This window comes from Spodoptera frugiperda, chromosome 28 (genome assembly GCF_023101765.2).
Source record: "Spodoptera frugiperda isolate SF20-4 chromosome 28, AGI-APGP_CSIRO_Sfru_2.0, whole genome shotgun sequence".
NCBI lineage: Eukaryota > Metazoa > Arthropoda > Insecta > Lepidoptera > Noctuidae > Spodoptera > Spodoptera frugiperda.
In genome coordinates, this window is record NC_064239.1 from 7,916,697 (window position 1) to 7,929,386 (window position 12,690).

General features: G+C 34.3%; 1 protein-coding gene across 1 annotated transcript; it reads left to right on the plus strand.

Moving 5' to 3' along the window:
- The first annotated feature begins 1,748 nt into the window (after nucleotides 1-1,748).
- On the plus strand, nucleotides 1,749-7,483 carry LOC118282118 (J domain-containing protein). Its single transcript, XM_035603046.2, has 3 exons — nucleotides 1,749-1,913; nucleotides 2,336-2,437; nucleotides 4,682-7,483. The coding sequence occupies exons 1-3, from the start codon at nucleotides 1,827-1,829 to the stop codon at nucleotides 5,003-5,005; spliced, it is 513 nt and encodes a 170-aa protein (XP_035458939.1). The 5' UTR covers nucleotides 1,749-1,826; the 3' UTR covers nucleotides 5,006-7,483.
- Nucleotides 7,484-12,690: the final 5,207 nt, after the last annotated feature.

Below are 12,690 nucleotides of genomic sequence, written 5' to 3' on the forward strand. Positions count from 1 at the left end.
TGTATGCTGCTGTTGAGTAACCAAAGTATGGGTTGTTTGTTTGTTTGAATCTATTATTGAATGGAATTGCTAGGCTTTTTGCATAAATAATACTGCTGTGACATTGAGAAGGACATAATATTGATTGGTCCTAAAATAACTCCCTAAGGGACACCAAATTTTGATTTATTATAATTATTTTGATTTATTATAATTATGTTAGGTACAGAAATCTAATTATTATTATACAAATATGGTTAGGAAATGTTTTTTCGGACGCGATAGTGGGACTTAAAAATGTTTAATGCAAGACTCACATCATAGTTATCTAATTGCCTATTGTCTGCAACGAGGTTTATTTTTAGAGTATCTATTTAATTAATCTTTGTTGTAGGCTTGTCTTAGAGAATATAAATTCTTTTGTTGACCAATTTGTGTATGACGTCTTGATTTTACAAAGAAAGTAGATATTACTTATTATTTATAACAAAAATGAATTAATTAAAATTACGATTGAACTTTCTTAGTCTAATCGTTAAAGTCACAAACGATAGAAATAGAATTTATTTGAAATCAAATAAATTTTCTTCTAATCCCGAAAATATTTATGACGAATATAAAAGTGAGTTAATTTACGACTGAGAGACAAATTCATTACAACATTTAGCGCTATGATGTGACGCAGTTCGATTGATAGAATCTAGGTTCACCTAGTTATCATAAGTTGTACTCTCTCTTTCTGTGCAAGCTGTTCTAACAGGCTAGTGCAATGTAGTGATTTTATGTCCGCGCAGTTTATCCACCTGAATGCATCGATCCGAAACACTAGACGCGCAGAGCGGGGTGCTATACAATAACGATGTTAACAACCAATATCTACATAGCAAAACTCAATATGTAGATCGTACCAATTTTGCCCGGGGACGGTAATTGACAAGACGAGAATAGTACCAGCTCAGAGCAATAGTTAAATAAATCGATACAAAATAATCATCACGGATATTCCCTGTCCATTATGGCAACAGTAACTGCCCAGTTATTAAGAAAACAGCTCACACAAACACAATCAGATTTGTTTTTGTGTACATCTAGCTGTTAATAAACGTGTTCGTGTTTTATTTTATGTGTGTAGGCGGGTGATATAAGTGCGTAGGAAAGAAACTAAATATTTTTGTAGTCGATTTATTTGCGATGATGTAGTCACTGTGACTAACTACGTCATGTGTAAACGAGATGTATGTAGTTTGAATCGATATTCAGAAGAAAGGTAGAGGTGTCCCTAATTTGTTATATCTAAGGAGACATGTTGTTTATACGTTTTAATACAATACGTCTATCCACACCGGATAGGTGACACTCTTCGATCTTAAAATATGGTCAAATTAAGTCATGTCATTCAGTGGGAAACCGAGTGAAAGTGATTTTGAGTACACGGACGTTGACTTGAGAGGTTAATGAACTTAACCGCAGAATAAATTACGTTGATTTTTGAGCTAAAATTAATTATTAGGTACTTAACATTTGGTGTACTCAAGGTAGAACCTAGCATTATTTAGACATCGCACTACTTCAAGTAAAATTTTGTTACTAAAAATACATACTATCTCTACTTATTCCATAGCTCAGTATAACGTATTCAGTATTATTTCTATAAAATATAGGCAAATACTATGTTGTTAAATACATAAATGTATCTAGATATAAAATGAATCGAATTACTACCATACAATTCGAATCGATATAATAATCGACTATAGTATAGTCGACGGCGCTTAGTAAGCGCGGCCCCACAGCGCTAGCTCCGATTCAGTATCTGCTTGGGTCTCGTGAGGGAGGGTCGCGCGAAAATGACTGGCGTTGATGAAATACTAAATTATCAAAGGAACCCTGACGACGATTTCTACGGTTTGCTGGGCTGTGACGAAAACTCCAGCGTGAGTACATTGTTTTTTATAAAACGATAGTTTTATATTATTATTGTGTTAAAATAGTGCGAATTTCGAATTCTAGTGCTTAGTTTATTGATTGTTCTGTACTGCCCGATGACCTTATTTTGTTGAGGGCCCTGAGAGCTGACCTACATCCGATAAAAAAAAATATAACTGCATGTACGAATGTGGTGTTCATATTCATATAAGTTTAATCGCAAACGAAGAGATTTTTCCGCGATAGAGGAAACTTAAGTAAACTTTAGTTGAGTCAACGACTTGTGTTTGGGTTTGTCCAGTTCCCCGTTATATTGCGTTTCTTCGTAAATGACGACCGTAGCCAAGTTTTATGAAATAAAATGTGATTCAACGTGGTTTTTGTTTGCAATTACTTGTAATTGTGTTAATGGAATGTGCATTGATTACAGGCTGAGCAGATCATTGCTGAGTACAAGGTGCTGGCTTTGCAGTACCACCCTGACAAGAACGATGGGGACAAGGAAGCTGAAGCCAAGTTTCAACAACTAAAGGTAAGAAATAAGTTCAAAAGATTTTGTTCTTATCTGCTAATGTTATACGGTTGAAGTTTGTTTGTTGTGAATATGTTTTAGCGCGCGAAATCCGCGAAGTAGCAGAACGTATTTGATCAAATTCCTTTTAATTTTTTTGTACTATTAATTTATGTTTGGTCGGTTGAAGTTCACGCTACACATTTAGCATTAAAGTTCTTCGATAGTTTTACGAGTTCAGAATCCTTTGAATAATTTCTTACTACCTACATAATACTTTTAACTTGTTTCTTTGTTTTTAATATTAAGATCACCTTGAACGATATTTCACTTATCAAGGTGACAATAAACTACTAACTAGATATGTTTTCGTAATTAAACCATTTACGTAGATATTCATCTATGTACCTGTGTACGTCATAGGTATGCATTAAATTAATTGCTTATTTCCTTGGAGACCATTAATAGGTATTTCCTGTTAGAGGTAGGTAGTTAAAAAATTACCTCATTCTGGTTAGGTCGAGAGATCGCGTGAACGTTTGCCGTGCAGAAGTTCGCGGTTTTAGTTAAAAGTATTATTGAGATTTTCGTTCTATTGTAATGTACCACAGAAGAATTAAGCACGGTCAAGCTACACATTAAAGCCTCACTACTCACAATTTCATGGAACTAAGCAAAAAGTAGCAAAGTATGGCGGAACTCAATCGATCGACCTTATGTTTATGTTATTTAAATACCATAATTTAATTATCAGAACAGGACTTCGATTGCTTCTTGCAAATTAATAAAGTAAAGCAACATGAAAGAAGATACGATCACCAAAGTTTTCTAACTGGAAATTGTTAATTTAGTATTTAAACTGTTTATATTCCTCGAGGCAAAGTTTTACGTGGAGAATTAATAGGGCTACGTGAAACGGGAGGTTTAAGTAACTAAAGTTTTATGTTTGAGTTAGTTAAGACTTTAATTTGTTTAACATGTATTCTAAAGTACTTTGGGACTTTCATTTTGTATGAACCAGTTATAATTTTTCAAGGATTTATGTGGAGGTATTGTTCTGTGATTCCGTATTTACTTACGACTCGAGGGAGCCTGGGGCAATAGACTTCGCGTATTTTCTTTTATCTTGGGTACCTAGTTATATTTATAGACTCAAGTTCAATATCATTGGTGACTAAAGTATTATTGAGCTTTGAGATTTTCTCAGTAATACATATGGTATATAAACCTGCACTTACATAAGACTTAGGCAAGTTACTTTAGGTAAATGACCACCTTTGCTTTCAAGAAATAAAGGTGTGTTATTTACTCTTTCAAATCGACACTGTAAATTGTCTCTCACACTAATCTCGAACTATTCGCAGTTCGATATTCTGCATACACATATGGCATGACCTAATTCCGGAATGGAAATTGTAGCGCATGCCGTTGTGTGCTACTGTAGAGATGGGGCCGGGGCAAGGCGTGGTACGTGGTGCTATTGAAGTGGACCGATCGGGGTGTGTCGAGAGTTAATAGTCTTGGATAGTAGCTTAATTACTTAGCTACTTTTATGTAAAGCTTTATCAGGATTGCGTTGTAAACGAGCGAAGGAAGGTTTAAGTTTTTCCAGTATTGGGTACTTTGGAACAAATAAATCTCACAATTAATTATTATGTTATCGGCTTACTCACGTACTGTTTTGACGAGGAACTCGACTAGTTTCAAGCCATGCTAGAGGCTCATATTCATGAGCAGCATTCCGCGACACACGACGCGGCGGTCTCACGAAAGTTACAATAAAATAAATCTCACAATGTTTTTGGGACTTAGGATTACTATTAGGCTAGACATGGAATAATATGAGATCAGAAATCTGGCAGCGGAATCAAAAATATTTTTTGCAAATGTAATCGAATTAATGCTGTTGGAGAATCTTATGATCAGTAGTGTACGGATGCTGACTGATGATGATGAAATAAATGTACAGTTTCTATAGACATATGTGATTAGTTCTAAAATAATAGGTGTATTTTATTCTTGGTCAAAGACATTGAGCGGACATTGATACGGTTTACCTTGTGTGGTTTGTAACCGCAATACGGAATACAATATCAACGTATAAGAACATCGTTAGAGATCGGGCATTTGTTTCATTGAATAAAAATAGTTTATCAGTCTGACGCAACATTGATTTAAATGATTTAATACTTGGTTCTCTTAGGTAAATAAACTTATCAATCATAATTAACTATAACGTTATCATTTCTTTTTGTTTTTCATTAGGAGGCGAAGGAGACGCTGTGTGACCCGTCGAAGCGTGCTCTGTACGACAAGTGGCGCCACAGCGGCATCGCCATGGGCTACAAGCAATGGCTCGGCATGAAGGACCATGTGCAGCAGTCCATGCACTGGAGCAAGCCTAACACCAAGGACCGCATGCTCGAGGGGGAGTGTGGCCGCGCTTCGGGCCCCTCCAGCCTGGGACCCAGCAACCCGGCAGCTCGCAGGGCCTCTGAAGGCGGCGCCGCTCTCTGGGGCCGCTGGGGAACCGGCAACCAAGAACCTCCCTCTGAGGTCATCTCCAAGTTCCGCAACTATGAGATCTAAACCCCAATAGTCCCCCTCTATCGGCTGGTCATGTCTTAACCGACTTGACTAGACCAACTCCCGGGACTATTTCTTATTTATTTATTTTTGAAAAGAGGTTACTTGTGCCCTAATCTCTTTATTTTCTTAGCATTTTTTTGTACTTAATTAAAAAATTGACCCAAGTCACATTATTTGTGATATTTCTGCAACCAGGCTGTTAAATTTATTACTTGCCATTACAAGTTTACAATTTTAGTCATGTTGTATTTGACAATTATTGAGTATATTTAAAATTAGAGATAATTATTATAAATAAGTTAAATATCTATATATGTATTATAAAGTAACGGCACAATATTCATCAAGTCAGCTCGCGGTACGTTTCTCGAATGTGGCTCGATATTCTACGTTAAGTAATAATTACTGTTTTTGAGTGTTTGATGTGCTAAATGTATTTCTGTTGTAAGTAGAGTCAGAATTTGACGTAGGTACCCCGACCCCTAGAATGGTGTATTAGTGTTTGACACTCTTAGCTGTTACCCCTTTAGTCTTAAGCTGTGCACATTCCTGATAAACTTATGAGTCTGATTTATTACATTTCTGCTATATCAATATTATCTACTTGAAGAATCTCGATATTTTGAAGATTTATATTTTTGATCCTCTTTATCTTACTATAAGTATGATATTATTTTAAAGGAGAGAGTGGGTATATAGCGGGCGTCGTTGTGAGATATATACAGGGTAAAGTTGCGAGACAGGACTGTTTATTTGTTTTTACCTTCTGCAACCTTGTCATTCTACTTTCTAATAATCATGGTCTAATGACGTACGTAATCATTAATCGTATTTGTTCCAAGATAAATGTTGTGTTACCTGATAGTTAGTTTACGTAGAAATAAATGTTATGTGTTAAATGTTTGATCAGTATTTAATTTATGTATTTTAAAAATATACTTAAATGTTATAAATGGGTAGTGGAATTTTAAAATTTAAATGTTTTGTCTCGATAAGTATTTTAAAAGCTAAATCCAAAATGTATAAGATGTTTTTATTTTTGATGTAATACATCTTTGAAAAACAATAAAGGTCTGCTGAACATAATTGCGTTTTAATTCCACAACTTAGCCTTCTCGTTATAATTTGTTTAAGCGCTGTAAGTTAAACAGATCAATAAATAGTTAATTGCCAATTTTATAAGACTTGGTAATTAACTATGTATTAACCATATTGTTACCAAGTCTTATAGACTTCTAATTAATAATAAACAAAAAATAATTAAGAAGATTTTAAAAAATTGTCATTTACCATATTATTGCCAAGTCTATAAATATTTGTTGGTACATGACTAATTTTTATTTTAATATCCGACTTGTAGAACTTTTTTAAATATTAGACACGTATTTTTTATTTTCTTACGAAAATAAATGCTTTCGAAAATATATCGATTTAAAATACATCGTGGCGTCACTTCTAGGTACATTTTATACGTATTAATGACGTATGTAACTCCTAAACTTTGATCCGTTTTATCTAAGTATTGTTATCTTATATGACAAAAAATAAAATACGTACTTACTTACCTACCTTATATGTTTTCATTACCTAACTGACGGACTAGATTTTTAATTTTCATACCTCGTCATCATCACTATTATCTGCCTTTATAAGCTACCTATCTAATACTGTAGATCTATCTAATAAATAAGTTAAATATCTATATATGTATTATAAAGTAACGGCACAATATTCATCAAGTCAGCTCGCGGTACGTTTCTCGAATGTGGCTCGATATTCTACGTTAAGTAATAATTACTGTATTTGAGTGTTTGATGTGCTAAATGTATTTCTGTTGTAAGTAGAGTCAGAATTTGACGTAGGTACCCCGACCCCTAGAATGGTGTATTAGTGTTTGACACTCTTAGCTGTTACCCCTTTAGTCTTAAGCTGTGCACATTCCTGATAAACTTATGAGTCTGATTTATTACATTTCTGCTATATCAATATTATCTACTTGAAGAATCTCGATATTTTGAAGATTTATATTTTTGATCCTCTTTATCTTACTATAAGTATGATATTATTTTAAAGGAGAGAGTGGGTATATAGCGGGCGTCGTTGTGAGATATATACAGGGTAAAGTTGCGAGACAGGACTGTTTATTTGTTTTTACCTTCTGCAACCTTGTCATTCTACTTTCTAATAATCATGGTCTAATGACGTACGTAATCATTAATCGTATTTGTTCCAAGATAAATGTTGTGTTACCTGATAGTTAGTTTACGTAGAAATAAATGTTATGTGTTAAATGTTTGATCAGTATTTAATTTATGTATTTTAAAAATATACTTAAATGTTATAAATGGGTAGTGGAATTTTAAAATTTAAATGTTTTGTCTCGATAAGTATTTTAAAAGCTAAATCCAAAATGTATAAGATGTTTTTATTTTTGATGTAATACATCTTTGAAAAACAATAAAGGTCTGCTGAACATAATTGCGTTTTAATTCCACAACTTAGCCTTCTCGTATAATTAAGCGCCGTAAGTTGAACAGATCAATAGTTAATTACCAAGTTTATAAGACTTGGTAATTATATATACCTACCATATTGTTACCAAGTGTTATAGACTTCTAATTATATAAGAAAATATAAAAATGTTTAAGGACTTTTTAAAAATTTGTCATCCACCATTATTATTACCAAGTCTATAAGACTTATATGTGTTTTATGTAACATGACATGAAAATACGTAATGTCCAATTTGTAGATTTTCAATATTAGACAGTAGACACGTATTTTTTATTTTCTTACGAAAATAATACTTTCGAGTAGGTTACTTATACGATATAAAATATCGCGTGGCGTCACTTCTAGGTATATTTTATACGTAGTAATGACGTATTTGCTCCCACTCCTAAACTTTGATCCGTTTTATCTAAGTATTGTTATCTTATATGACAAAATATTAAAAAATACCTACGTGTCTGATATTATGTTTTCATTACCTAGCTGACGGACTAAATAGAATCTTAAGTTTTACACCCCGTTATCACCCCTTATTACCTGCCTTTATAAGCTACCTACATAATACTGTAGATGGCTAAATTTATAAATAAAAATAAAAACAACAATAGAGTATCGGGTTGTAATCACGATTCCGCATCTAACTATTATTTTATTGTAGGTATGTACTTTGATTCTAATCATAATAATTATTCTAGTTAATATTAAAGCTAATGGATGTCTTCAATGGAATAATGAATATTACTTATTGAAACGTTATGGAAAATAAATTACCTACTAGTAGGTCAATGAGGAAATTGTTGAAAGTAACTAGTATTTAGTTATGTACTTGTACCTATTTACTTGTAGCGTAATGGCAATATATTGGACTCTACGCTTTAGCTAGATGAAGGACTAGAAGCAATATCCTAAAATTAATGACTTTCCAATGGTGCTTTTCCACCAGAGATGTTTATTGCTACGTTGGCGTATATGCGTTTGGCTTCTACCATTCATATTCATCGGTACGTAATTTCACGGCTTAGCTATTACATTTTCGTAGCATAGCTGCATAGCACTTCTCAGGTGGAAAAGCACCTTAATGGTAATTGGAATTGGAGTGCAATCGTCTTCTACACTTTAGCTAAATGAAGAATTACAAGCAAGATTCTAAAATTTATTTCCTTTTTAAGCAGGCAATAAAACATGCCTATCTTATGTAGGTACCAACTGCTGAAAAAAGTGATAATTTATACCTATTCAGAAATATTTTTTAAAACATAACTTTGTCTAATGCTTATTTGTGCGTCTATGGTTTAAATTGTTTTGCTTACGTTAAGTTTAGGGTCAATATTCAGGTTTTAATCAACAAAAAGCCTATTCTACACAAACGGTTTTTCGTCGTATAAATCTAAGTCAGATGGCGAAAAACTTAATTTCAAATAGGTAATTTAGACAAGGCAAGTATGTAAGTCACTTACCTATAAAAGTTAGGTCAGTGGTGAGAAGAGTTGCAAATTCAGAGAACCGCCCTCTCAACCTTCAAAAATTTTCTTACTTCGAAAGTTTCAACCAATTTTAGTCAGTTTAAATCCAGAAAAAGAGTGAAGCTGCATAGTCTGTAAAAGATATTGAATAAAGTATCAAGTATCCTAATTAAATACATAGACTAATCGCACGCTGATTTGCAGATGTATTGTGTGTAGAACATATTATAATAACACCTATTTTCGTTCACATACGTCATACGGGTACCTATGACTAGCAGTACCACATAGTTTTCAAGGCAGATTTCTACTAATAAATAAAAATATGTAATTTTCATTGATCTAAAAAGTGCTAATCACAAATCAACAATATATAAGTGGCCACTGCTAACCAAAGATCTTTTCTCACACCGAGAACGTTTGAGTATTAGTAGCCACGCTTACTCAATACGGATTGGAAATTTCAAACTTATAAGTAGGTAATTACAAATTATAAGACCAAGTTTCCTCACGATGTTTTCCTTCACCGTTCGTTTCTCAGCGCTGTCTAAATAATCTTAGAAAGTATATATGTTACGGTAAATCTGATTAATTGAAAATTATTAATAATTTTGCTAAATTATTAATAATTACCACACGTTTTGGTAAATGTGAATAATCGATCGAAATTTATCACTTTTAGTAGTGATTATTAATAATTCACGACACATATTGGTGAAAGTAATAAAATAAATATAAACCCTATGTTTTTTAACCAGCATGTATTTATTTATAATATTAAACACCGTCTTACGATTATATTAATTAGAGATCACACAAACAAGGTTACTTGTACTTGCTTTAAACCGAAAGGACAACAAATTCACATATTCTGCGCGTAAGTGCGGCTCTGCGGACGGCAAGTAGGGGTAGCTTGCCACCCGACCAGAACCAGACCCGTGCGTGCGGCGCGTCGAGTTCCGCCCGCGCCTCAAAGAGCCATCAGACCACCACAGATGGGGCCCAGTAGGGCTGATGCCTGATCCGGAGCTGCGGACTACCTAGCGGGTTTACCGGGGCTCCGGCTCGAAAAGCAGGAGTAAGAACGGGGTGGTTTTTAGTTAGTAAAAGTCTGACACTCCCTCTCGCCTCGCCAAAAAGGGCAAAAAAAGGCTTTTAAAAATCAAATTACCATCAAACTTATGCAAAAAAGTCTATCGTGGTACATAAAATTGTAACAAAAATAAAATTAAACAATTATTGTTTCATTAACAAAATCAACACGAATCCTAAAAGCAATCATCAATAATCATATTTGGTTTGCCTGTAAATCTTCTGTAGCACCTATAAATGCCTCAAATTAAAATTTTAAAAGTATTATCATAGGATTCAACAAATATTTGTTGCGTAAGTACAATATATTTTTTACATTGCCAGCCTTTTAAATTGAAATAAAAATAACATATTAGTCACTTATTACATTTATCACTACTAGGGTAAAATTATTAATAACTAGCTTCCGCCTGCGACTCCGTCCGCGCGGATGTCGGTCTTCGCGTGGATAATTTATTTCTCCATTTTGAGTAACTCTTACAATGACCTCTTATAAATATCTATTGGACCCAAATACGGCTTGGCCCATAATAATTACGGAGATCCCTCTATTGAGCCCGCTATAGTATAAACCTGAAAAATGAAGTTTTTTTTCTACGTATTTTTTCAGTATTTGGGTTTGGTATCGATCCAGCTAAACCCCTGCTATTTATTCTTTCAATATTTTCGATGTACAGAATTGACCTTTCTACAGATTTATTATAATATGAATGAATGAGAGTGTTATATAAACGTAAGAGTAGACAAATATAATCAGAAAGCTCCGTACTGCTAAGCTATCGGGGGTTCTACGTGTTATTGTGAGTCAACCATAAAAGATAGACATTCGCTGTCGTTGAATATTTTTTAAACAATTTTAAGGAGAACATTTCCGTCATACATGATTTCTGTGTAGCATTAACCATTAAGGCTGCACACGCGACGGAAGCTTAAAAAATGGAGTAAGTTCTCCTGTTTTCCCAACATTTCCCTTCACTGCTCTGCTCCTATTGATCGTAGCGTAATGAAAAGTATACTATAACCTGCCCAGGAGTATGAAGAACAATTGTACCAAGTTTCGTTGAAATCTGTCGAGTGGTTTTTGTTTCTATAAAGAACATACAGACAGACAGACAGACAGACAGACAGACAGACAGACAGACAGACAGACAGACAGACAGACAGACAGACAGACAGACAAAAATTTTTCTGATTGCATTTTTGGCGTCAGTATCGATTACTAATCACCCGCTGATAGTTATTTTGGAAATATATTTCATGTACAGAATTGACCTCTCTACAGATTTATTATAAGTATAGATAAGCGACAAATGTGATTAATTTATCACTTTTACCTCGAGTTTCGGTAATTATTAATAATAGTAGATAATTATTAATAATTTTCAATTATTCACTCTTACCGTAACATATACAACTCGGAAAAAGTCAGATTGGTGGGTGCTTGCCGGTCGTAGGTTACGAATCCGCATGAGTAGCAGCTGTCTTAAACTACCGGGCCACCACGACATTAAAAAGTGCTAATATACTACAATTATTACAATAAATATATATACTTATCTACTTACATACCTCGTTTCCACAAGAACCTCCAACTTAAAAACGACTTGCCAGTTACCCATAAGTACTGAAACTTCTGAAAAAAGAACACAAAGGTGTATGGCGAATCGGTTCCTCGCAACTGCGGAGTCAACATGCATTTTTCAGGGAAAATATTATGTAAACAGGTCGCGTGACATACACATACACATGTGAAAAAGAAACAACAAGTTTTCACGTAAGGCCCCATCCTGTTTAATCATTCCGAGGATTGTTGTGTTGCAAAACACAGCGCGTGCCTACCCGCATGCCTACGTACCTCGTTCATCACGTTATTTACATGTTGACCATTTTATTTACATTTATGTTGCGTGATTGGTGCTCAGACTCACTGGCTACTGATGAACAGAAGGCTAAACTATTATTTTTACAGAAGGCTAAACTATTATTATTTGGACTACATTTTGTTGGGTAGTACGGTCTGATTAGGGTGCTTACCTACCTAATTTGAGAAACAATCACATGGTACATTCCCTAAAGGGCAGTTTTCTGTCAGTTATGTTAAAGAGTTCCCTGCAATAGGAGGTAAGCACATTGCCACTCACATCGTTCTACAACTGAGAACTTCGAAAATTGTTAACTCAATACATTACGCATCGTGGTTGTGACTACTCGACCAAGCAACGAGATAGCTTAACATTAGGACAGCATGAAGCAGTTTCTGCTTACCCCTTTTTACATCTTCTTTAGATCATATCAAAATAGCTGTTAGCAAAACAAAAGGACGAAGGCGTGGGCAGACCCCAACAGTGCATGCTTGGATCAACAATTCTTCTTATAATCTTACAATATTTTAAATGCCACAGGGTTAATTTTAATCGCTGACATTCGTTGCTCGCACCGTTTAACGTTAACCCTCAAGGGTTCAAAGTATGTATTAATAAATTGAAAGGCTCTTACCTCTTCTAATACAGCATTTAAAGCATCATAAAAGTCGCGTAGGTATCTAATTTGTCCAATAATACACAGCCATTAAAATAGCTTCATACGAACCTCCTGAAATATATAGAGGGTAGCTAATTT

Bases quoted from the DNA above. Each gene is read 5' to 3' on its own strand.
- LOC118282118 (XM_035603046.2), top strand. From the start codon at position 1,827: ATGACTGGCGTTGATGAAATACTAAATTATCAAAGGAACCCTGACGAC. The intron at 1,914-2,335 runs GTGAGTACATTG...CATTGATTACAG, and splicing joins GCTGTGACGAAAACTCCAGC to GCTGAGCAGATCATTGCTGA. The intron at 2,438-4,681 runs GTAAGAAATAAG...GTTTTTCATTAG, and splicing joins CCAAGTTTCAACAACTAAAG to GAGGCGAAGGAGACGCTGTG.